General features: G+C 38.7%; 1 protein-coding gene across 6 annotated transcripts in view; it reads right to left on the bottom strand.

Moving 5' to 3' along the window:
* Positions 1 to 3,886: 3,886 nt before the first annotated feature.
* LOC131592317 (TBC1 domain family member 30-like) overlaps positions 3,887 to 25,857 on the bottom strand; it is a 48,020-nt gene continuing 26,049 nt past the window's right edge. For 4 of the 6 annotated variants that reach the window (XM_058863735.1, XM_058863732.1, XM_058863738.1 and 1 more), the window contains 10 exons: positions 24,098 to 24,223; positions 23,019 to 23,204; positions 19,735 to 19,903; positions 18,200 to 18,368; positions 15,323 to 15,428; positions 9,980 to 10,092; positions 9,668 to 9,807; positions 7,795 to 8,001; positions 7,547 to 7,603; positions 3,887 to 6,232 (listed from right to left, as the gene is read on the bottom strand). In XM_058863735.1, coding sequence (XP_058719718.1) covers positions 5,451 to 6,232; positions 7,547 to 7,603; positions 7,795 to 8,001; positions 9,668 to 9,807; positions 9,980 to 10,092; positions 15,323 to 15,428; positions 18,200 to 18,368; positions 19,735 to 19,903; positions 23,019 to 23,204; positions 24,098 to 24,223 — 2,055 coding nt within the window. In that variant the 3' untranslated portion in view covers positions 3,887 to 5,450. The remainder of the gene's footprint in view (positions 6,233 to 7,546; positions 7,604 to 7,794; positions 8,002 to 9,667; positions 9,808 to 9,979; positions 10,093 to 15,322; positions 15,429 to 18,199; positions 18,369 to 19,734; positions 19,904 to 23,018; positions 23,205 to 24,097; positions 24,224 to 25,857) is intronic. The other 2 variants (XM_058863733.1, XM_058863737.1) reach the window with 1 other exon arrangement.

A 25,857-nucleotide genomic window follows, 5' to 3' on the forward strand; every position in this document is an offset into this window, starting at 1 on the left:
AATTTTAAGTCACAGTTAAAAACAGGGGAAAAAACTTATACAATTTCTGACACTCTTTTTGGGGCCTGGAACTACAAGTTCATACATTGTAAGGTTCCACTTGGCTCTCCTCTCCCTGAGCACCTTTGGCTGGTTGCTGGTGAGCTGTAAATCTCTGGCCTCTCAAAGTCTTAACACTGGACTCCTATGCCTGTGCTGAGTGGTTGCTAGAGATGTTTCCTATTTTCCTAATAAAGTTACTTTATTCTTGCTGGCCAAACACCTTCCTTCCACAGCTGTCCTTGCGTGTCTGCACAGACTGGCACCTGCCCTTCACTCTGGGTTTGTCATCTGAGAAGCCACTGGAGCTGCTAGGAAAGGAAAGCAAGATGGATGAGCCATCATGGACAGTGAGCAGCAGGAGCAGAGCAACACGACTATTTGTGCCTAAAAGGGGCTGAAAAACTGGCTGGGAACTACTGCCCACGAGTCCTTCATCACTGCACAGGCTGTGTGATGTGCTGGATCTGGGATTTTCAGCCATGTCTGACCCTCTGAGGACCTGTGAGGCTTTCCAGTCCATTTCCCACCTTCTGCCTGTTTGGAAGATCCCTCCAGCCAAGTTCCCTGGCATCTCCCCGCAAGGGGAGGCCAGTCAGCCTCGAAGGGAGGAATCACCATAAGGCTGGAAGCTCAAGTGGAGCCCACAGAGGCAATCTGGCACCCAGCAGGAACCACCACAACAGCTACTGCTTCAGACTCACATTTTGTGGTGTTTATTATTCTTTTCATTCTTGGCCATGTCTCCATTATTATTTTTTTCATGTGAAGGAGGAAATCTTTCTTATGAACCTCTATTTGTGGCCCCTGCTGTGCACACAGCTGCCCAGATTAGAGCACTGCTGGCTTGCTGTGGACGATCCGCTGGCCCAGACACCCAGATCACCTCTGCATCGTGTGCTCAGCCCAGACAAAATCAGGTGACTGTCCCGAGAGAAGGCTGTCTCTGGATGCACTGTTTTTCTACAGGACTCAATTTTTGGCAGTTTTCATCCATGTCAGAGAAAAGCCACTGGGCTAAGCCACCTAGCATGGTTATCCTTATCTTCCTGAAAACTCTCATCAAACACCCAGACGATGAATACAAGCAAGAGCTGGGAGTTCACAAAGGCAGAAAACAAGCCAAACAGAGAGGAATAGTTGCAAATCTGTTGAGTCCTGAGATGCAGAAAGCATCTGTCTTTCCTGATGTAATATTTAAAAAATGAGGAAAGGATCTAAAAATTTCCCCATGACACCAACAAATACAAAACATCAGAAAACTAACAAGTGAGAACAAAAAACCATACACATCCATGAGAGGAGACCCTTTTAGATAGCACAGTGTGAAGCAAACCATGGTGAACCTCATCAGAGGGCTCAACAGAGGGCATCTCCCTCCTGCCAGGGCTGGCTCCTGCCAGGGCGGGAGCAACCACTGGGCTACCAAGAGGGTGGAAACACCATGGCAGGATATGCATCTTGCTGGCATCAGGCAAGTCCATGATCTCTTTGAACACAGGAAGGATGGGCAGGAAGCAGCATATCATGGATTTGTTGTTTATAACTACAAAACCTAAAAAGCCACATAGGCACCAAGGAGTTTGCTTTCCTTCAAAACTTATTGTACCTTTTGCTTGGATGAGTTGTTCTTCCCATCCCCCCAACCTCTCCACCAGATGTATTAGCTCTGGTGCCACCACCATGCCTGCCTGCTTATTTGTGGTAAACCAGTGTGGTTTGATACAGTTTTATCAGAAAAAGACTTGGAAATATTTGTGGTTCTTTTTAAACCTGTGGTGAGCCAGTAAGGGCTGTGTGCTGCTCGTAGGACAACTCACAGCTGAAATGGCACCTTGCAGGCTGTGGGAGGCTGGACCTGAGCATAGTCTGACCCTGCAAACCATATCTAGGTCCTAAACTGTGTCAAATATCTTGTATCAGCCCATCAGTTGATGCAAGCCCTGAGGGCTCTTCAGCAGGAAAGGGTGTGCAGAAGAGACCCTTCCCACGTGCATTTTCCTGCATTGCGCTGGATTCACGCCCTCACAAAGGAGCACACCTCCCCAAGGACAGGGTTAACAGAGAGCTGGTCAAAGGTGCCCGAGCAGCTTCTGCCTGCCTGAGAAACCAGTCACCTCACCAGTCCCTGCTGCCAAATGGCACACAGCCTCAGGGTGCTTCTCTGGCATGACTGCGCATCCCAAATCACTGGCAGGCCTCTACAAGAGCCCCCTGCCTTGAATGAATCTTTCACCAAGAAACAGCAAGTAAAACTGGAGCAAAAAAGCATTGACTCGGATAGGGATGCATTTGGATGAGTCTTCTATCTCTTCATACTTCAGTAGAGCTGGTGTCAGGTGATACTGGCTCTCTGCCACTCAGCCAGATGCTACTACTGCCCATGGATGGGGATGAGATAACTCCTTGCAAAGAAGGTCAAGGAAAACTACAGTACAGTGAAACCACTCACTTTCTTTCTGTATGAAAAATTTCACATGATTTAAAACAGATCTTGTGAAAGTTTGATACAGATTTTAAGTCTTGAATTTTGAAAACGAGCTTTTACCTAAATTGGAAATACCAGTGTAAAGGGCTGCATTTTACTTTTGCATGAAATAATGGCTTGTTGCCTTTCTAGTAACCATTTAGGTTGTTTTGAAAGGAGGTAGGATTTTTGTGAAGTACACAAAATTGAAGTTACACTGTAGCTGCAGTTGTGGATTAAATCAATTTTTGCTGACAGCAATTCTGAAAAACTTATCTCTATCTGCTATTTTTACCCCCAAAGCATAGATAATTTCAAATAATCTCTGAATAGCTGTGGCCCTGTTTCTACTTGCAGAACTGTAAGTGTCTGCAAAATGGAATCAAATGCCTGTCCATTGAGTTTTCATTTGGTGATGGTGAAACACATGCTCAGAAGTAAAAGTCAACATGATCTTATTAAAATCCTTTCTCAAAATAAAAACCCAAACAACAAAATAAAAACCAAACACAAGAAAAAACAAACAAAAAACCCACAAAAACCCTCAAGGAATTTTAAGAAAACCCCAAACAAACAGAAATGTCATTTGGTCATGTGGAAGAAGAGAGCATTAGAACAAGAAGGCTCAAGGAGAACAAAATGTTTCTGGAGCAGACTGCCACCATCATTCTTCCCAGCACCCTCAGTGCTGCAATGCCATTCTTCCAAGCACAGCTTTCTTCATTACTGAACCTCATCTCAATGTTCTGTCTCAGTACTAAGCAATGAAGTTGCTTTTGCTGTATGTTCCAAAAGTATTTCAGGTAGAGTGAATATCCTTTGAGGTACAGAAATGTACCTTTGAGGTAGCTAACATGACATTCTATTTTCTCATCAAGTAGTACTTTAAGAAAATTTCCTGCAGCAAGCATCATCAAATTAATGCACTGAGTAGCAGTGCTTCCTTCACCTCAGCTCTAACAGTCCAAGACCTGAGTGCACACTTATAAATTATTATTCATTTTGAACATTAGAATGTGTTGTTCTTTCCCCAGACCCATATCCATGCATAATTTACGATTTCCCACTGCTTACTTCATAAAATGCTGAAAATTCATGCACATACTTGGACCATTTTAGCAGGTTTTGCAGACTGACAGTCTTTTATTTGTATGGGTTCAGCATACAGGCTCATGATATATTGAAGCTAAGAAAAACTGGGGAGGATGATTCACAGGAAAATTTTTGAGAAGTCCATTTCTTCTAATTCAGTGCAAAAACAATTCACATACAGTCCATAATCAGCAACTAAATTCTACATTATTTTCAATTTACTTAGTGCTGTAAGTAATCATTAGTGACAATACTACTATCGCCTGGAAATAAGGCAGGGGCAAGATCTGATCTACATCTCTTTTATATTTATAGTGTTCATACTTGTATATTATTTTATATGCATACACTTATATGAAACAACAGCAAAATAAAACTGTTCCCACAACAATTAACAGAGTATTTTGTACAGCTTATAAGTTATGGTATACAGTAAAACTGGTGTCACATACTATAGGTTATGGAATACATTAATAGACAGTGATATACTAATTTGCAAATTTAACAAAGAATTTTTAAAAGCAAGTAAGACATTGCATACAATGGTGCCAATTCATCATTACTGCAGTTTAAAATATTGGCCCTTTCATGCCACAGGAAACTTGGAATCAAGGTAATGAATCATAGTCAGTACGTACCACAGAGCTGCAATGATTTAAGAGCAACCTGAATTCCTTGGAGTTTGAGTACTTGATTTTGCAATCCTAAAGCTGAATTATCTTTTTAGTTTCTCTGTCTGCCTCTGTTAAATATATATATACACAAATACTTACCTTATGGTATTTATCAGCTCTGCTTTTTAATTTGGAAATAAATGCTCAATTTATCACTTTCTTTCACACCAAAGAGGAAACAAGACATGGAAGCCCGAGGGCACATCCCACTAACATAGTGGCTGATGTGTTGGCTTTTAATGGGAAGTGGCACTCTAAGTATCTAATCACTTTATTTATAGAACTTAAACCCCTAAACTACTTCGGAACATTCATATATTTTACCTACTGCTAAGCTGGCAAATATTTTTTAACTACAAGTCTAATATAGATAATAGCTTTTAAATCCATTGAAGCCAAGATGCATCAGAATAATAATCATACAACTATACAAATAGTTGTACCTAAATACTAATCTTACAGTGCTGCAACTCTCCAGCATTAAGTAACAGAAATGCATGTACACATGTAAGAGAAAGAGCAAACCTGTGCCATGGATGGACTTATGTTTGCTGTTCTCATGCTCAGTGTTTCAATTTATATTAAAAATAGTATCAGCAGAGAATTGCTGTGGGAAGAGAAGCACAAAATGCTGTTCAAGAATATCTGAAGCTAGATGTGACAAAGTGACACTTTTGATTGCGAGGGCTGCTTGTGCTTCTGTTAGTCGTGGCAACTCCAGCTACTCCTGGAGTATGATGATGAGGTTGGATGGGGAAGCTGCTTAACAGTCACAAAAACTGTTACACCTGTCTGCTGCACTGGACAATTTGTCCTTTGAGCTCTGAAAGACAGGAGGCAGGCATGGGGGGGCTGAGGGGTTAAAGGCAGCTGGTGATTTAATGTCTGAGTTAGACTTTAAGAAAGAGTATGCTTTACATTGCTAACCAATGTTTATTTTACATAGGACCATCAGAATTAACAATAGGGTGCCAGGATGCATCTTCACTAATCTATCCCATAACACAGAAGTACAATTTTCAAAGACACATATTTATATATCTGGTAACCACTTTCGTCCCTGTTACTTAATTAGCAATTAGAAATGCTTTGGGACACACATACACATGCACACATTAAAAAAAAGGCAATACAAATTCTTCTGTTGCTGTCAGAAATAGTAAGTGCCAGGTAGTACATCATCGTTTCCTGGTCCCACTGTTGCCACTGGAAGATTTATTGAAACTTCTGCTCATTTGTGGGAAGTGTACAGTTGGTGTTCTTTCAGTGGGGCCATATAGCCCTAAATTCCTGGCTGTAGCTGACTTTCGAAGAGGCTTGACGCTGGGAAAAGGATTGAAGACTTGTGGCTTTGGGTTCCCAGCCTGAGGCGATTTAGCCAGGTTTCCACTGTCTCTGGAGGAAGTGGAAGACTCTGATAAACGTGGCTGGCTGGACTGATGGGATGTTGGCTCCACATCGCTTTGGGTATCTGAGGTGAGTTCCAGTGCTTCCAGTTTTAGCTGAACCATGGACATGTTCGTACCGCTGTCCGTAGAGTCTGGCTCAGATGACTGCTGGTCAGCTTTCTGAGTAGTCCTGTCATCCAAACCACCTTCTTCTCTTTCTCCAAAGCCAGAATGTTTGGAAGCCTCCTCTTTTGCACCAGGGCTATTTGTTTTACAGCTCTCACTCTGCTCATCTATCAGTCCTACGGTATCCCCGTAGCCCAGCTGGCCTTTGGCCCTAGCCATGTTCTTCCGATGAACTCGTATGTGAGTGCGCCATGGAGAGTTCAGTTTTGTTTTAAGATCTTCTTGGGGAATGGGAGACATCTTCCCCGTAGCATGGCTTGGGATGTGAATAACAGCATTTTTGAGAGACTTGTTATTCAATTTCATCTTCTTTCCTAAAAGGAGGTGGTTTATCACTGGGGAATGGTTTACCTGAGAAGGGAGGAGGCTGGTAACTGGCCCCTTGTCTGAAAGAAAACATTTAAAAGAAACACAGTATTGTTAAAGAACAAAACAAATTAATGTTCTAAGGATCTACCACTAAATTCAATACCTTTCTTGAGGTATGGCAAATGTTTGTTGGACAGAATGTATTTTAAAAAAACCAACCCAAACTTAAAAATCATCACTGAATTTCACTTATGTCTTAGAGTTGAACACAAAGCAGCACCTTCTATATAAAGATTTTCTTCCCTCTCTCACTGTTTTGCACCTATGGGTAAGTCCTGAGCCAGGAATATAATAAAAATTAATAATTTAAAAAATAGCCTCTTGATTTTTGGAATTGCACTAAAAGTAACAGTTTAACATTAATATTGGCTTTTCATATTTCCCCTCTCCTTCATTTCTCTTCCAACAGCAAGAGGCAATTCAGTCTCCACATGACGTCAGTCACACAAGCCTCTCCATGAGGCTTGTGTGACTGGAAAATGGAAAATGAATGTAAGTACTTCTAATGCATAAAACCACGTCTTATTAAACCAGCGGAGAAGACTCAGAATTAGTGATTAGATGACAGTATGATCAAATGAGAAACCCAGCCCTATATCATGATTAGTAAGATTAGAAAGATTTGTGTTTGGAAGGTAAGGGGTTGGCATCCTTGGGAATCAACATCATACTGTTTGCACTGTTTCTGCTGGCTACAGCCTTTGTTCAAAGCAAACACTTCACTAATATTTTTTTAAAAAATCCTTCTAAATCAGGTAAATGAAAAATTGCAGCTGCATGTATTCCAAGGCTCCTGCTGGCACAGGTTTAGACAACCTAAAAGAGAAATAAAAATTATCCACAGTGATCCATTTGCATGGTTCAAAGGTGAACTTAGAAAGATGAAACCTAAGCAGGGAGGAATGAGTGGGGTGGGCTGTGTTCGGCTTGTATACCCAGTAAAACCTCCAGCTGTGCATTTCATGCCAACCCCTGCACTGCTGAGTCTGACAATTAGGGAGACAGACTCCATAACGTGGGTTGTTAAATAAGGGACTGATGTCCAGCTCAGTCCTCACAACAGTATCATTATGACTAGGGAAATTGCCAGCCACAATGAAACATCTAAGCCAGCTCCTTCAGTTGAATAATTTGCCGTGCCCAGATGAATTCAGAGGAGTTCAGATAACACAGATCAGCCGGGAATCTACCTGCCATATGATCATCCTCATCTCTGCATTCACTTTTTCCACTGCATCAATATGTCAATTCCAAGAATGCCAAAGACTTAGAAGTTTTTAATCAGAGAGACCAATAGAATGCACCCAGATAGCAAAGCCACTTTTAAATACCATTGTTTAGTTGGTCCCTGGGACCTAAGAAAACCCCAGGGTCATCATCTTCAGATCCTGACAAAAGAAGAAAAAATATCACCACCTTATTTTCTGTCTGCATGAAGTGGTGCCCTCTTTACTACTAATTTTATATATTCCATCAGTCTTTCTTATTTTGTCTATTTGGTTAAATGCTAAAGAAAGTAATTTGCCTGATGAAGTCAGTTGTAAGAAATCAGGAAATGAAGCATGTTTTGATGTGTTACCTGCTCTGATATACACATGGTGAACCTGCTGTTGCTGCTTCTTCTTTATCCTGGAATATTGCTTTTTCAGTGCATTAATATCAGTGGTCATACGCTCCATCATCATGCTGTTAAAAGCAGTGTGATAGTCACTTCTGCAAGAGTCTATTGCTCCTGGGCTTAATTCTGCAATGTTACTGGAACCAAGACTTTGTTCTTCATTCTGATCTGTAGAAGGAGGGAATAAAGTGGTGGTAAGGAGTAAATTGGCATACTCAAGAGATATATCTGTACTTCTGTAGATTATTTCCAAGGGAAATCTGTGTCTGATTCCTACAATCTTATTTAACTGTAGTCCTTAATTAAAAATTAATTATAATATGTATATTTAACTAAGCTGTGCTATTTACAATAAGAATTATTATAAACAGCACTACTGCCTAAGAATAGCAAGGACTTGAGGTAAGGTTAGAGAGTACAAAAGTCAATTAACATGGCAATGCAAAGTTATAAGCAGAGTTCTTCAAATATCCAAAAGTACATCAACCCACCACTGAAGTAATTCAGTAATAGATTATTAAAGATACTTCACTGTTGTAGAGATCTGCGATGCAAGTTATAAAATACATTACAGTTAAGCAGGCATTAGATTTGAACAACCAACCTAATGCTACCAGCAAGAAGCATCAAGAAACAGAACACCACAGGGGGAAAGCTGCTAGTAACAACAAAAGGGGTAGGCACAGAGCAGCTGAGGATCATGAGGAACTTGAGAGTGTCTCTGATCAACAGACACAGAGCAACAGCAGCAGAGCAATTTATTTTCACAGCTGTTTCTGATGCAGAAACCTGGCACTCCAGGGTCAGGGGGATAATTCTTTTTAAAGGAATGTTTATTTGTCTTTGGCTTAGTTTGCAACAGCAGTTTGATGTTCTGACTAAGTGCTAGTTTGAAGCAGCAGGTAGAGAGTCCCTCAGGAAGGGAAAAACAAAACACCACAGCAATCAAGAGGAAAATTGCAGCTTACAGATCTCAGCAAAACCAAGACACTAGAATGATGAAGCATAAACAGCAACTGTCACATCAGCCTGGGTTTTTTTTGAGGGTAAGGTGGCGGTGAAGTGGGGATAAAAAAAAATGGCCTCTCTCAAGATACTGTGAAATCACTGTTGATCCAGTACCATTTCATAAAGGCTGCTACAAGTTAACAAATGTTCTTTGCTCTTATTGTATAGATCAACATTTTTTACTGCCTATGGAGAATTTGCAGTGATGTACAAACAATTCTGTCAAGAAATTTTATTTTCAGTGAGGAAGGATTTGAAAAATAGTGACATTTTGTCAGAACACCCTAAACCATACCAACGGTTTTTTAAAATGTGAATATATCAAAAGCATACAACAATCTGAAGGTTTGGCCACAAGGGCAGTGAAATCACCTGCAGAATTCACTCATTGCTGAAAGGTTCCAGTACCTGCCATGCATATGTTGATAAAGATCACAATCATTTATTAAAGGTGCACCCTTCAGAAAATGCTGACTACCTAACAGCTGTGTCAGAAATATGCATGGATTTAGCGTGGAATTTTTTCACATATGCTTCTTTTTTTTTTACTGTGTGGGCAACACTATGGGGTTGTTTTGTTAACCATTACTATAGCCAAATCCTTAACTCACACCATCGTTTACTGTACACCTACAGCCTTCCAACCTGGCTTTGATGACATCTTCATGGAGCACAGTCATTTACAGTCATTTGGTACGTGCTGTAACTCTGTGCATAGAAAACACATTTTCCATAGCAACTTTCAGAAACAGAGCTGCAGACAATTTCTGCCAGGTCATACAGACTTAATGTGTTTTCCAAAATTAAAAAAACAAAACACTTTTACCTTTCATCTGTTTTTGGTATTTTTGGAGCTCTGGTGCCAAAAACCCACTTAATGGTCCAAGACAACCAATTGCATTAGCAATTGAGTCTTCATCATCTAAGTCATTCTCTTCATCACTGTCTCTGGTTCTGCCTAACCTTCTGTCAAAAGAGAACATAAGAGAAGTAAGGAAGATACATTCTTTAATGTGAACATTACCAAGCATTTTTATCTTTTTTACAAGCACACAAGAGAGGATCCACCTGCCTTTTCAACATCTGCAGAGGGTAAACAGTAACTCAATACACCATAAGCAGTGCATTTCAAACTTACCCTGAAAATGAAGTTGATTTTACTGCTGCAGGGAAAGGAGTAATATTGTATGTGTATTTCTCCCTTAATTCTGCCAGTTGTGGGAAAGGAAACTGAGCCATGGTGTAAACAGTCTAGGGGGAAAAAAAAAAAAAAAAAGGCAACTTTAAAAACTTTTGCTTTCATTAACAGTCTCAGGAAAGATTTTTCCATTAACAGACTTCCACAGTCTTGCAGGATTAAAGGCTGCACATTCTTGCACATTCACATGCTTCAAGAAAATGGTCTAGTTTTATGATTCAGTCAGTTTTCCTGTAGGAGAAATAAAGACTGACTCACTAGAAAAATACACTCTTCAGTTAAAAAAAAATAAATAACTGATAACATGAGCTGTAAGATCCTTTACAACTCCTAAAAATTACTGTCAACCCCTTCTTGTGAACACACTGGAAATTCTCCTCCAACTATGATTTCACTTACATTAATGTATCATTTAGGATTTGGGGATCTTTCAAGAAGACCTAAGTTTTTGTTCAAGTATTCAACACAATATTAGCACTAGCATAGCTAGGAAGGGGCACATCCTCATTGATGTGGACTGCTAGCTGATTCATTATTTTACCTGAGAAGCTCAAGAGCTTGTGTGAATGAAATCATGCCAGCAAAAAATCATAGCTAGAGAGGAAGGATCCAACATTATCCAGGTTTTCTTCCCTCAGTTTCAATTGCTGGTTGGTTTTGAGACTAAAGGTGGGGTTTGGTGGGGTAAAGGTAGCTGTTTTTCTAAAACAAGGTCATCAAGATGCTAATAGATTTTCTTTACAGCATTACTCAGAGTTTAAAAAGATACATAGTTGCAAATGCACTTCCTTTCAGCATTATTTTGCTATAAGTCACCAGCCAACCTGGCATAAAGATACATCATATTCATTGCAATATCATTGCTGGTTTGTTCCTACATACTTTAGTTGCCCTTTTTTCCCTGCTTTTGTTCACTATTCAGAGCCTTCAAATAACTGCCAAATAATTCATTCTGAGTCTCAATGTCAGAAGAAAAAAACAAAACCAAAAATATAATTTCCCATAGTTTCTCTGAAATATTAAAATTTTTCCATATCTTGAAAATGAAATATTTTTTGAAAGACAGCAACATAAAATTTTCTCATTAGTTATGACAGTAAATCTTCACTTATGTATTTTTGTCCTGTGCTATTAAGTCAGTGACATTTTCATCTGAAGGTAAATGACCTCAATTAAGATGAAAGGAAATTCTGAACAGTTTCTATGTAATCCACATGCCTCGTCTGTGCTAAATACACTAAGGAAAATTGCAAACATGAACTCAGTACTAGACATTTCCTGACATAAGGAGGGGAAAAACTTTCATTAATGACAATGATGTAAGCACTGAGGAGCAGGAAAGACACTCCTGTCTGAATGAGTGGCAGGGCAAGAGTGCATCTCAATAGGTTTCTGTGTGAGAATGTTTTTACAGTTCAAGCCATGCACAGACTCAAAGGAAAGGAAGATGCCTTCAAAAGTCCAGAGCATGAACAGAAGTTTTGCCACTCCATTAAACTACAATGCTACTGTGAAAGAAAAATATTGTCTAGGGCTTGAACAGTGATTACCCATCAGTCTACCAGACAAAGGAATTTTATGATCTGGAGAAAGACCTACCTCCAGCCCAACACGTCTGCCTGCTTGTTTGATCTCCACCATACTTTTTTGTTAGGGCTTTTTTTTTCCCCATGTGTTTCCACTCTCTCCAGAGGTTTGTCTGGAATTTATTTCTCCTCTTGATGTCAATGTTCTTCTCAGGTAACTTGTTCCGTATGCTAGTTACCCTTTAAGTGAAACAGTCAACTCCAATTCCTCCATTTACTCCTTGCACCTACCATTTCAGATTGTGCTTTTAGCTTTTTCCTGTCTCCAATCTGTCTCTTCTACATCTTCTACAATTTCTTTGATTTTGCATACATATTTTTAGCTTAACTATTGTTATCAGGTTATAACTGCAAGCCTTGCTTACCACCTTGCTAAGAGATCCACAAAACAAATTTTATGCCAGTGCAAGTTCCACTGGAAATTTTAAAAAAAATTGTCAACCAACACTTCTGATATCCTCCCAGTGACAATTCAGAGTCAAAGCATTATTTTTCTAGTTTTCACATGGCCTTAGATGCCATTTGGTTAATTCTGGGGAGCTGTCCCAGAGGGAAATAGCCTAGACACAAAAGCATGATGCAGCCAAACTTAGCATCGTATTTACACAAGGGACAGATCCTGGGAACAAGAAAAGAGACAAGGACAAAACCCCTCTATCCTAACCTTAAATTGTTTGACAATCCTTTGCCTTACCCTAAAAATGCAAAGCTGTCTACACTCTCAGCAGAACACCATATGGGAGGTGATGGGCTGTGGCTTCCAAACAGGGTAAGCCATTATGCAAACTTATCAAACACTTATCTCTACAGCTGCCCCTCCCTGGTTTAAGGCTCTTCTTTCTTTTCATTTTGGCTAAGAAAACAAAACAAAAAGCAAAAGCAAAAACAAACCCAAAAGAAAACAAAGAGTCACTCAAGTAGCAAGTTAACAGTGAGTACCATCAAATCAGGGTAACTGCCTAGGGAGACAGTCCAAAATGCTAGAGTACCACAGAAGGATTAATCCCTGTTTCCCTTCGTTCTAGTAATTACAAAGGGATGCCTCTCCTCCAGCTGGCTTCTCACCTCCTCTGTGCTGCAGTGTTTCTAGGTGTACAAACTGAACTAGTTTAGCTGCTTGTAAAAATGCTCACTTTCTGACAAGGCATGAAAGCACAGACTCAGTCTAGCACACTGTTTAGAATATCTGCAGACACCGGGTATACAGCCTTCTGTCTCCATATTGGAACCAATACATACCCAGTCTAGAATCTGATGTGTACAGTATTTACCCTTTATTCACTCAAACTGTGCAATCTGAAACAAGGAAAAAACTGTAGTCTGGTTTGCTCCTCCAATGTCTCTGTGCTCTCTTCAGGAAAACGTTAAGAACTTTTGCCACACAAGGGCCAAATCTGCAAAAGTTTAAGGCTCCTGTCCTAACTATAGGTACTGTCTGCATGGGAGGCATAAAACTGCAGCAACTATACATGCTGGTGAAGAGAATGCAGACATGAGTCCCCTGTTCTACTTTAGACATCTGCTCTGTCAACACCTTCCTTGAAGGATCAGTTGTACCTCTCTCCTCTAACTCCCAAAAGAAACAAGGCTTTTAGAGCACAATTTGTTTTCCAGTGGTTGAGAAGTGTCTGTTACTCTGGCTTGAGTGAGCTTAGATGCAAATATAAGTGTTATGCAAGTCTAAAGAGAAGTGAGATGATTGCCACCAGCAAGCTCTACTGAAATGTGTAGCAAAGGCAGAGTGGGATATTAATCCTTTCCCACAGTAGAATACTAACCTTGAGCCACCTTGTAAAAAGTATTAGATGTAAATTCGTCATTCTGATTTTTATTAGGGGAAAAGAAAAAAAAAATTGAAAACAAAGCGTCTCTGGATGACTCCTCTGAAAAAGCTTAAAGCAATTTTAAAACCAGCATGTTCAAGCAGCCTGGATCTTTTCATTAATGGAATTGTTCGTATTTATTAATTTTTTTTCTTCAACCAGTTACATGGTAGCACTTGTATATCCTGATGGTAAATTCTTGTAATTCCTTATTCTTTCCACTTAGGATAAAGAATGGAGACCTCAGAGATGGCTACACTGCCAGTACCTTGCCCTTGACTTGGAGAAAGCTATGCAAACTATATTGTGGATTCTTCAACTGAGAGGACACACATAAACCAGACACACTGCTCCTCCATACACAGAACTTAAACCTGCCACATTCTCCATATCAATGGCAATGCCATCCTACCTTAACACTCTTGTCAGTGCCATAAAATACACACATACACTATGAACACACATATATACTGTGCTAAATACTCATTTTTTGCTGAAGCACAAAATATTGCTAATTTGCAAGTATTTGTAATTGCAAGAGTTAAATAAAAAAAATCATCCCATCCCTCCAACCAGTAAGTTACCCATGCATTATCTTCTATTACACACAGCAGCAAAAAAAGAAATCCATAGAGTCACAAAAGACCACCCCAGCTTTCCCCAAATTATTCTTATTCATAAATGTCACATCTTGATTTTGTACCACACTAGAGACCAGGAACTGAAACGCAATGAGAAAATGTCAGCTTGTGCTGCCCTCCTTACACATCCTCACTATCTGAACTGTCTTGTGAAGAACCTTAACACGTTTTTAAAAAGCATGGGAGTACCTCTGACCAGCTCCATTTCCGTTATTGAAGCAAAACACAGCCACAAAACTCACTTCTCCCATTCCTAGAGCTTCTTCATTGGACAAAATAACAATGACCAAAATAATAAAACCAAAAATAGTATATTTTAACACAGTCTTCCAACAATAGGTAATAGAAGTCACCTGCTAACAACTGTTATTAAACTTCTGTAGCTTCACAGACTGACTTTTTTCCTTCCCCTAAGTCAAGTACAAAGTTTCAGGTGAATTACGTTCTCTGTACTTGCACCTGTTTAATCACTATGCTCTAACTCATTAAAAGGAAAGTTCCAGAACTGTAGCACGAAGTCCTTATAAAGCACCTTAAGTAGAAAACACCTTAAAAATATCACAAGAATAAGTGTAACTGTAAATAAATAAATTGTATCTGCTATACTAAAGGCCCTTCCCTTTCCCAGAACTATGTGGGTCTTTGTCCTCATACAATGACATATGCTTTAAGAATTCAGAGACTGCAATCATCTACAAATGTCTTTGTTTACAGTACACTACTGACTGTACAGTGCTGTACTGTACTGACAGTACGGTACTGACTGTTCATGGTGGGGTTTTTTCTTCAAATCATGAAGGACTTTTTATACACTCTTATTTCCCACAGTGTCTGCAGAATGGAAAGGATACAGTGTAATAAACTGACCAAAGCATTATAATAAAGCAAAAGAACACCCTAAAAATGGTGACCACTAAAAGATTCTACACCTTACTTGTGGAAAGACAATTGAGTATTATATCACAAAAGACTTTCAACTGTCAACATAGAATCAATTTTTATTAAATGATGTCTAGTGGTTCTCTACATTTCATATAAAAATAAGATTCTAGCTCTAACTGCAGGTCATCTACTTGTTTCATTGTTTGATTCATGCTAGCTCAACCCAGCTACCTGAAACTTTTATTCTTGGGAGAATTTAGGTTTCTGCAGTGTCTGAACAAAAATGTAATTTGTTAGAAATCAAGACCTGAAGAAATCAACACAGAAAATAATTATGTCACAATTACTCACTTGCATAAGTTCATTGCTGTCAATCAGACTGTCTTCAAGCATCTCCTGGGTCAGCTTGCCCATAGTACTGTAAAATTCATCTGCTGTTTCACAACACTCAATCTGCCTACAGCAAAATAAATGTTGATGTTGATTTTACATTTACATATGATTCTACATGTTCAAAACAAAACTGATTTTCTTGTCATCATAAAATATGCATTTCTGTTAGACGGCCTAACTTTTAAGTGTCTATTTGCATTCTGCCTAGACTTCCAAATAATAAAACTATGCAGACAACATTGGAAAAGCTGCAGCAGTAAAAAGATGCACTGACTAGAGCTTACTGTCCTGACTCCCCATGATAACAGATTCATGTATCTCCAGACAGGCCATTCCCTCTGCCCCTTTCATTTCTACAGCTCAAGAATCAATACATTTTGCCTCCTACTAGCACAAGGGAGTTCTCTTATCAGCTCAAAAAGGGAGCATAAAGATTTCTTGACTACCTCATCACCCATTCTTCACCATGAACCAAATGGCCAAATTCACTGCCTGAACTTTTTGTCAGACAGGAGGATGTTCACTGGCCAGAAACCATTCCTGTGGAATGAATTAAGTACAGGTATATATACATGTCATTGTGTTAAAAGATAATTAAGCAAACATAATACACAATGAAGGAAAATTCACTCATCATATTTGTGAATGGTATTTCTAAATTGGGGGTGGGAAATGTTTTGGTTTTGATTGTTTGCATTGGTAGTATGCTTTTGTTTGTCTTGTTTTGGGGAGGAGGATTCAATTGGATATTTTTTTCTACATTTTCTTTAAATTTCTAAAAACACAGAATCATTTTAAACACACAGAGTGTCATCTAGAGGAAGAAAAATGTGCTTTTGTGAGTTGGTGTTCTACATATATTAGGGTTAGCTGCAAAACATCTCTCCTGTTATGTGAAAAATTTGTTATCCCAAAGAAGTACATTGATGGCTACATATTGTAGCCTCTCCTCTAAAACACAGATGCTGGAATGATAAAAAATACACTGCCTTTTTTCTTCAGCAATACAAGAAGAAGCTTCCCTTGAACTTCAGCATCTGCACATAACAACAGTTGAGATATGAAACTCCTTCTGAAATCTTCACATAATTTGGGTAAAATAATGATTATGTAGCTAAAAAAAATAAATTCAAAAGTAATAGAAACAATAGGCATGTAGCCAATTATCACAAATTTATGGCTTACCTGCCCTGATACCTTCAGTCTCTCATGACCTTCACGTATTGCTTTCTCCACTGCACCTATATTTAACTCCCCCGTTCCTTCAACCTCCCTCAAAACACACGTATGCTTGAGACTCACGCATTTTAAAAATGCACTTCTCACCCTATTTTCATTTAGAGAATGAATCTTGAGAAGCATGAAGATCATGAGACTAAGAACACTATTTCAAGTCCTACTTCTTTAAATCCCCCTTGTTCTAGTTCTAATGGTGGACAAAGAGAAAGAAATATCACAATCTTCTCTCAGCAAAAAGAGTGCTCAATCTTTTACCAGACCTTCTCCCATTCCCCACAAACAACAGTTACAAGATGTGCAGTGTGATCCACTTATTCTTTAAGGCACATTCTAATATATTTCTTGATTCTGTTCCTTTCAATTTTTAAAAAATGTTTAATTTTTCTTTAAGCTTTATGATAAAATCTTCAAAGTAGTAACTTCCTTTTTATCATGTTATGAGTTGCAACATTCACAATTACAGCTTTTAAATGCAAAGAGATCCATTGGAAGAACGTTTTATCTAAAACACTATGTGACTACATATAGCTTAATCCTAATGCAAAGGATTCATGCAAGTTTCATTCATGAACTGAATATAAAAATAGCTCTCAGGAAATTATTATTCTAATTATTATTCTTCAGAATAAATGTACTAAACAAATCCTCTTACAATGCTACCGGCCTGCAATGCTAATTTATTCAGAAAGAAAAAAGGAAATGAAACCCCTAAAGACAGAACTGAACATAAATCCCAGTGGTTCAGTTTCAGAGAAAAAAGGAAGATGAGTTTTAATAAGCATTACACGAAAAAAATCAATGCAGCTGCTGATGCCAGCTGAAAAATGTTTCCAGCTGAACTAACATCTGCTTGACCTGTCAGAGCTCACACCTCCCACTGAAGCCAGTGACAAAACTCATTTCTCTGGGAGCACTGTAAACTCTTTGGAAGACAAATATTTGCTTTGAAACAGGGGAGTGTAAAGAACTAATAATCTCTTGTGTTCTAGACATGTGGTGAGTTTCCAAGGCCATAAAGGACTATATTAGAAACTTGGCTCAAATATGCTTAAAAGCAGAGAATTTCAGGAAAATTAATTTTCAGACCTTAACAGAAAAGACTTGCATACCACAAGGTCATTCCCTCAGTAACACTGAACTCTTGTACTGGGCAAAGCCAATGGGCTCAAACCCTTACGTCTCCTTAAGCGAAACTAAGGGAACTAAGGTCCCCACTTTCACATACCAAACTAAATTAGCTGGTCACTCTCAAGTCTCTGTGCGTTGTCTTTACACAGAGTATTTACCAGTTCCTTCAAAGTTTTATGTTCAGGAAAGTCCAACCTTTTAGCACAGCACAAAGACAATATACACAGACAACTCCAACAACCGGAGATATTTTCTGCAAAAAGGGTCAATTAATTATCATGCCTGTTCTGACATGATGTCAGAATCATGTGTTTTTAAGAAACCATAAAGGTCCTTTTTGCAGCTTTTTCAAAACAATCATTCTGCTGAAAGACTTTGTCTTGTTTAGAATTGAGAATATCTTAAGGAAAACGAAAGTTAAACATGGCTCATACTGAAAAGAAGAATCAGATAAAAATGACCACTTACTCTCCTAGCTTTGCCCAGATAGCCAAAGCTACTCTCAGTATAATTTCAGAGCCTTCAAAGAATATTGAATCCCAGATCTTCAGAACTGTATGGTTAGGCAGACAGGTGGCAAAAAGTGTCAGAAACCACTGCATTGTGAAGACATTTGTAAGTGGGGGTTCATAGCCTCCTGAAGTTAAAAAAACAAATAAGCAAAAACTTACTATCATTTTACAAGGAGCATAAACTGCTTAATAAAATCTACCAGACATTCTAGCACTTCTGATATTGCTTAAAACTTACTTAGCCTGCAGCTGTCCAAAAATAAGCTGAGAAAAATAACAGAAAAATTACATAGTCACCTTCCATTCTGCTGCACTGCAAAAAACTAAGCAGCATCATTGGCTTTGGACTATAAACCCTGGAATACACCACCACACTTTTTTTCCCTTGTATCAGAAAGACTGTTTCTCCTTGCACAAAGCCATATGAAATAAAAACTTCTATCAAAAAAAAAGAAACAAAACATACCCACCAACTTTCCCACAAAACACTGCATTTTTTCACCAACTGATGGCATAAGTCTTTATCTACATGGTAATAAGGTGAAGGTGACTGTCTCTGAAAAGTCATATCTATTATTTTAATACCTTGGTGTACTTGTTAAGTTTCAAACAAAATGTAGTATTTCAGCCTGAAACTCTACAGTTTTACTTTTTTGTTATGCTCAGAGAACACTTTGTACACCTCAGTATCAACTGACGCACTGAAGGCCAAAACCAGAGAGGCCAGCCTGTGCAAACACTTTCAAACAGCAAATATTTCCTTGATACATTTCTTTGCTTTTTATATAGTTTGGGCATAGACAGATGGAGCATAGTAGCAGATCTTTTCTAAGGTGGAACTCAGCATGCCCTTAGCTTCCCAGCTGAAAAAGAAACCAAATTAACTAACAAAAAACCTCCTGCCCTCCCCAGAACATGCCCAAATAAAAGAGCTCTAAGTCTGGATGGAATGCTATGCCAGAAAAAAAAAATAAATAAATCAAGCGCAAAGCCAGTTTTCAGGTAGCAACCCAAGAGGTACTTCTGAGTTTTGCACCTATGTGTTAGTAAGGATCCAGGTGAAGAAATAGTAACCAGCCCCCACTGGCTCTCACATTGTAACTATTCCCAGAATAGCTATATGAGCAGCAACTACACGGAGCAGTAGGACACCCATCTTGAGCTAAAGCAAGAAAGTACCTTTCCAAGGTAGCCCTTGTACTAAGCTCTGTGTTAGTGCTGTCACTCCATGCTTTGTATAGTCTCATCAACACAATTCTCTTTGCAGCTAGTGGTGGGATCAGATTATTTCCCTTTGTTTTTTCCTGGAAGTACCACCTATTTATGTTAAGGTTATCAATAATAGACACCATCATATTTCATCTTAACAATTTAAAATACATATTCTAAGCAATAAACTCATGTAAACACTTAAAATACTGTATTTTTAAATCAGTGCTCAGATGAAACAACAGCAAGATAGAGTTTAATAGCATTTTCTGTTGAACGTACCTCCACTTTCTCTGTTAGCAGCTCTTTGCAGGGTGTCTAAGTGCTGGGACAGTTCAGGAAGCTTCATTCGTAAAAGATCTCGGAAAACAGCCATATCCACAGAGAGAGCACGGAGATTATTGACAAAGTAGCTATCAGGAAGCACCTTATCAATTAGGTAAATCATGATCTGTAGGCAAAATGAAAGACTATCATGTAGGTTTTACAGAGCAGTTATTTTCTAGGAATAACAGAAAAATAAAATTTCTCTGTTCACTAAAGAACGCATTGGAGTCAGTGGCAACACATGCTTATAGCACCTCCACTTATATGGGGACAAAATATTATCACTTTGAGCATCTCTGGGTACCCTAGGCATCCACAAGTATTCAAGATGCAAATGCTTCTTGAAATTGTCCAGAATTTATGAACCATGAAATTACTGAAATCAATGACTGAAATCATTGTAATCACAGTAACCTATGCCCAAGGTGGCGGCATTACCCACCAAAAGCAATTTTTGATACTTCTGGTGCTGGAACTGTTTATGAGATTCTCCACTGCTGGAGAGTCTCACTATCCCTTCTCTGGTTAATGCCACAAATAGAAGACTGGTCTTGCAAATTCCCTAATTCCCCTCTCCAAAATGCAAGGTACTGTTCTTTAAAAAGAGATTCTCCATACATTTTACTGTGATGTGTTACCATGTGCTGCACTCCATCTTGTCACTTTAAAAGGTGCTAAATTAAGCAGCGTGAGACATTTTAAGCAGACATCTGTTTCAAGTGAGATACCTCAACTGCATGGATGGTAATGGATTAAAAGGATACTGTCAAACATTTGAGAATGAACAAATGCAACAAAAAATACGCAGAAGCTGATGTTTATCATCAGCCTAACAGAAGACATTGACCTTCACTTCAGGATCTTTTACAATCTCTATGGTCACTCTATTAACCACATCCAGAGAACCTGCATGCAGTCATCCCATCTGCGTTTCATCTCCATTTCTCTCATTTGAGCATCCTTACTATGCTTCATAAAGACCTTAATTCTCTAGACAAGCATTGCACCTTCATAGATAAGAGACAATCCTCCTTCCAAGGATTGTCTTTTCATAAGATGCCCACAGAAACAGCTTCTGAGACATAGTCTTACTGCTTTATTTTTATTTTACACTTCTGCTTGGGACCACATACTGCCACTTGTCCTTACAACATTTCTTTGGAAATAGCAGTCTTACGTTCCATGTTTCAAAGTATGTGGACCAGTAGCCAAAACAGGCAAATCAACAGCTTCTACATGACAGCCTCATATTTTGTCAGATGCATTTACCTAACCTCTGCTGAATAGTGGGTTACCTCACTGTCTTGTAAAAATATGCTTTATTTTGTTCAGATCTATTTCAAGCAACGGAAGAGTAATTCGATATAGCAACATTAACTTACAACTGTGCTATCTGTGTTTTCATTAATTCCTTATGAATCAATAAGCTATAAACCCCCATGTTAAAGACACCCTTCTATAAAGGCCTTTGGTGCCTTCCCACTGAGTAGTATTACTTCACTGATCTCTGATATATGAGAGCACAGAAAAGAACAGAAATCTTTTTCAATACTGAAGTTCATTCATTCCACCATCACGTGGATTGTTTTGTGAAGACTTTTTAAAAAAGCACTTCATGTATTCACCAGTTTGCAATAGATACTTTCTTCGTAACACATCTCTATATTATTTATTTTTATTATTTGAATCTGTAGCATTTCCACACAACATGCAAGAAAAGTTTTTTTTGAGTTTCAGTTTCTATGAGACTTTTATATAGTTTCCACACATGTAAGCTGGGATTTTCTTGCCTACCATAATTTCTGTAGGCTAACTTTGAGGCAACTCCAGGGATTTAACTTAATGCTTACCTGAACTAGTGAACACTCAAGTATCACTGGCTGAGCATTCACTGAAGCTATCTTGTTGGGTCCCGTGCTGTTAAAGCCCCTTGGCATCAGTAATACCTGCTGTTTCCTAGCCCCTGGGAGATGCTTCCCAGACATAGAGCTTTTGTTTATAGTGTCCTCCCCAGAAATGGGACCTGACTGCCAAGACCTGAGAACTCCCTTGCTCCCTTAATTCCCAGATTCTACAATAACCCAAACAAAGCTACCCCATAGCTACAATCCTGAGGGCACCTTTCCAGGCCTCTGTAGCTGTTCACTCACTGCTTGCTTTAGGTGGCAGTGACTACAACAAAACCATCACATGCTAATACCAAATTCTTATTTACTCCCACCCATCCTGTTCCTTTCCTTGCCCTTCCCCTCTTCCCTTTCTTCTGGGAAAATTCCAACCATGAAAAGCCCACACACTAAGCTTGGAAAAGAAATTACTTTTTCCATTCTTATTTTTGCCAGGTAAGACCAGCTTTGGTGCAAAGAGCCTTCAGTGCTTTACCTCCCTGGGGCAGCTCTATTCCATTGTTTCCTCCACACAAGGAGCCTGACACAACTCACAATAACAGCCAACACATAAAAATGCACACAGTTCTTGTTGTCAACTTGGACTTCATAAACCTTCAACAGCCATATTTCCTATGCTACCACAATGTATTTGGGGAGCTTCTGGACAGTATAAGATCACAATAAAACATGATAAATTACAGTTAAAAATACTGAGGAAATCTTAAGCAAGAATTATTGAAAGGAAATTCTACTTTCTGAATAAAGTTGGTATATTATGGTATTTTCTTCCTATTACAGGCAGCACCTTAAACCATGTCCTGCAGTAAACTGTATTTTCATGTTCTCACATATTGTAAATTTCATTAACCTTTCTTTTATTTACAATAAAAAATATCTAAGAAAACAAAACACTGTAAGACTAACATAGCCCAGAAATTAGATTCAAAGTGACTTACTTTCATTTTGAATATTTAGTATTTTCCTAGGATGTGCTTGGAAATGTAGCCTATTTATTAACTGCCTCACATGGAGCTGCCACATAAGATGCTGATAATGAAATTTTAATATTTCAGCTACCTTTGGAAGCAGATTTGGGATTATGAGATAAGATATCCTACAGTAAGCAGCAGTGGTCCCATTTATTTTTTTCAAATAAAAATTTAACAAACATTAAAACTATTAATTTTAGCTCAGACAGAAAAAAACAAATAAAATTTCACCAATATAAATCTGCTAGCTCTTTTGAGTCCTGCTCTTTTAGGCTGTCTCCAAAATTCACACATTGGTTTATTCTAAAGTTCACTAAGTAAAAGTAATCTTTGACACTGAAAAAAAAAAAAATTCACTCACTTTCAGGGCATCCCCTTCATTGCCCTCCATTACTTCCAGAATAAGTGCAGCTAGTATGTTAAATCCCTGACAGTAGCCAACGGATTTATTCCACCTGGCATAAGCCAGCAAAACGCGTTTTAACACCACTCGATCTTGCTCTGCCTCCTGGCCACAGTAAGAACTGCAGCCAGTTCGGTGAAGGTCCTTTAAAGGGAAAGAAATAAAAATTAAAATGACAATACAAGGAGAGAAAAAATGTGTGTTTTCCGTCTCCCATTAGTTCTCTTGCCTGTCCCAGTTTTCTTTCCACCTCCACCCACCCAGTACATACTCCCAAAGTTGATGACAATGTTTCTTTTTCAATCTGTTAAACCTTTAGCTTGCCCAAAACAGTTTCAGGAAGCTCTTAAGTAAGCAAGTGCTCTAAAAGATGTTCACAAGGCATTGCCACAGAAGATATTAACAGACCTCTGTTTTATATATATATATATATATATAACAGGCAAGACAAAACAGCTGCTAATTGCATGAAAAAGATAAAGTGTTTTTATCAAAATATAAATAAACTAGTAGATAAGTGACTTCTCAAAACATACAAGCCAGAAGCTGTGTCCTGAAAATTTAAGTGATTTGTAAGTGAAAGGCAAAATGTACAAAATGGCTGACTGCTTAAACATTAATCAGCTGAGAAATACAAATAGGCAAATATGTTTCACTCCTGTAAAACAACTGAAAAATGCTCATTTGCTGTATTTTAAAATATGCTTTTACTCCCAGAAAACATTTGTGTTTATTTACAGAGAAGGAAAAAAGCACTCATGTTCCTTTGTCTTCATTAAACTCCAGTACTTTTTCAAAATAAAAAAAGAGTAAAAATGAAGGGAAAAAACCCCAGAAATAGCACTTTTTTCCCCAGCTAACACTAACCAGACTTGTGCAAAAGGAAAAAGCAGCCGAAAGAAAACAAACTTCGGTGGGCCAAAGGGAATTAAGATCCAATTTTTACCAAAGCAGCTGCAGAGATGAAAATAAATCCAAATTCAAATGTCAACTTTTCATTAAAAAATGAGAAAAGAAATAACAAATTAGCTGGCTACCTTTACTATCTGGATGCCCATAGAGTCATCATCAGGATTACTTCTTTCATTGAATGTGAAACGCATGGTTTTGTCCCAATCAATGGCTATACTGTGTAAGTACTGATCAGCCAGGGTCAACCAAACCTAGAAATACATATGACAAAATTAATTATTTCTCGGATAAAATATAAAGTTTTTTTATATATTGTTAGATGAACCTTATCAGCTTCACCCATATGTGATCTGCTGTTAGACTTGAAATATGCAGAAGAGGATTTTAGCTACCACCATTTTTGCACAATCAAAATAATACCTTGCTCCCTAAAACATAAAGGAAATGGTCAGTACTAAGCATCCAGATCTTAGAAAGCTTAGAAAGATACAAGTCAGCCATCAGTGAATTCACAAGGGCCCTCCAAGATGGAAACACAATGCAAGGACTCTCCATCAGTTCAGACCTTCTATCCTTATAACCAGCAAAGAGTTTTATAAAAGGATAACACTGCTGCTGGCTTTCCTCAAACTCAACCATGGATACATCTCCTGGGAACTCCCAAAAGAAATCTAGTAGTGCTGGTGCTTCCCTGTATCAGAAATCTCTTCTTATGACTTTGTGGAACAAATAATATCTAGTTTTCCCCATTTGGGATTGATCTGAAAGCATGATTCAGAACGGAACAACTTAACTCTCACAAGAGAATTAAACTGTTGGCGCTGCAGAGAGTTCTGAAACAAACATTTTCACTACTTTTAAAGCCTAATAATTGCCAGAACAGATTTATGCATGTTTATCCAAGACAAAGGTGGGACCTTTATTAAAGATTTGAAAACTTCCTGGACCATGACACATGACAGATCATACAATGACAACAAGCAACAAGAAAGGACCCTTTTTTTCAGGAAGCTGAAAGAAATCATGAAAGCAAACTGGTCAAGTTTTATATCAGCCGTTAATTCACTCAAGTGAGAAAAGCAATTTAGACACTTCCCACAGATTTAAACACTTAGATAGCTGCACGATGAAGGAATTTATCGACAGTTCCCGGAATCTCATGTTTTCTGCATTTAAATATCCCTACCCACACTTTCACAAAGCCACCCACATGGAGGAATGCCACTGCTCTGCCTTCCAACAGCCTCAGCACTGCTGACATCCTACTGATGTTGTTTGACTGGATTCTTTATCTCTGCCAGCCCCAGAAACCAAATGTCACATGCCACAACAATAATGCAGATGTCAACCTGTTCCTTTTGTTGACAGCAAAGGAGGCAATCAGCATGCTGCCACCACAAAATACTTCCTCTGTTTTAGTATCTATTTTAAAACCATTGTGAAACCAGGGAACGGCAGTAAAAAGACAACATCTCTTTTCTTACTACTGTTTCTTTGGTTAGCATCATGTGGTCACGTGTGAGCAAACTCAGGGATGGGCAGAGTGAAAAGGAAAGACAGATCTGAGTTGGATGATGTGGCAAAGCTTATGCAAGTCTGAAGATTACACAGAACTGGGGGGAGTGGCTGATAAGCCCAAGGACAACTTGACAGGATGGAAAAATGGTCTGACAAGAACCTCATGAAGTTCAACAAGTAGAAGTGCAAAATTCTGCTTCTGGAAGAGGGAAGAAATAATCCCAAGCAGCAGTATATGTTGGAGACACCCAGTTGCAAAGCATCTCTCCTATGCAGGAAGGCTGAGAGAGTTGGCACCATTCAGAATGGAGAAAAGGCAGCTATGGGGGAATCCTACCAGTGTGTATGAACACCTGAAAGGAGGGTG

Source organism: Poecile atricapillus, chromosome W, assembly GCF_030490865.1.
Source record: "Poecile atricapillus isolate bPoeAtr1 chromosome W, bPoeAtr1.hap1, whole genome shotgun sequence".
NCBI classification, from domain to species: domain Eukaryota; kingdom Metazoa; phylum Chordata; class Aves; order Passeriformes; family Paridae; genus Poecile; species Poecile atricapillus.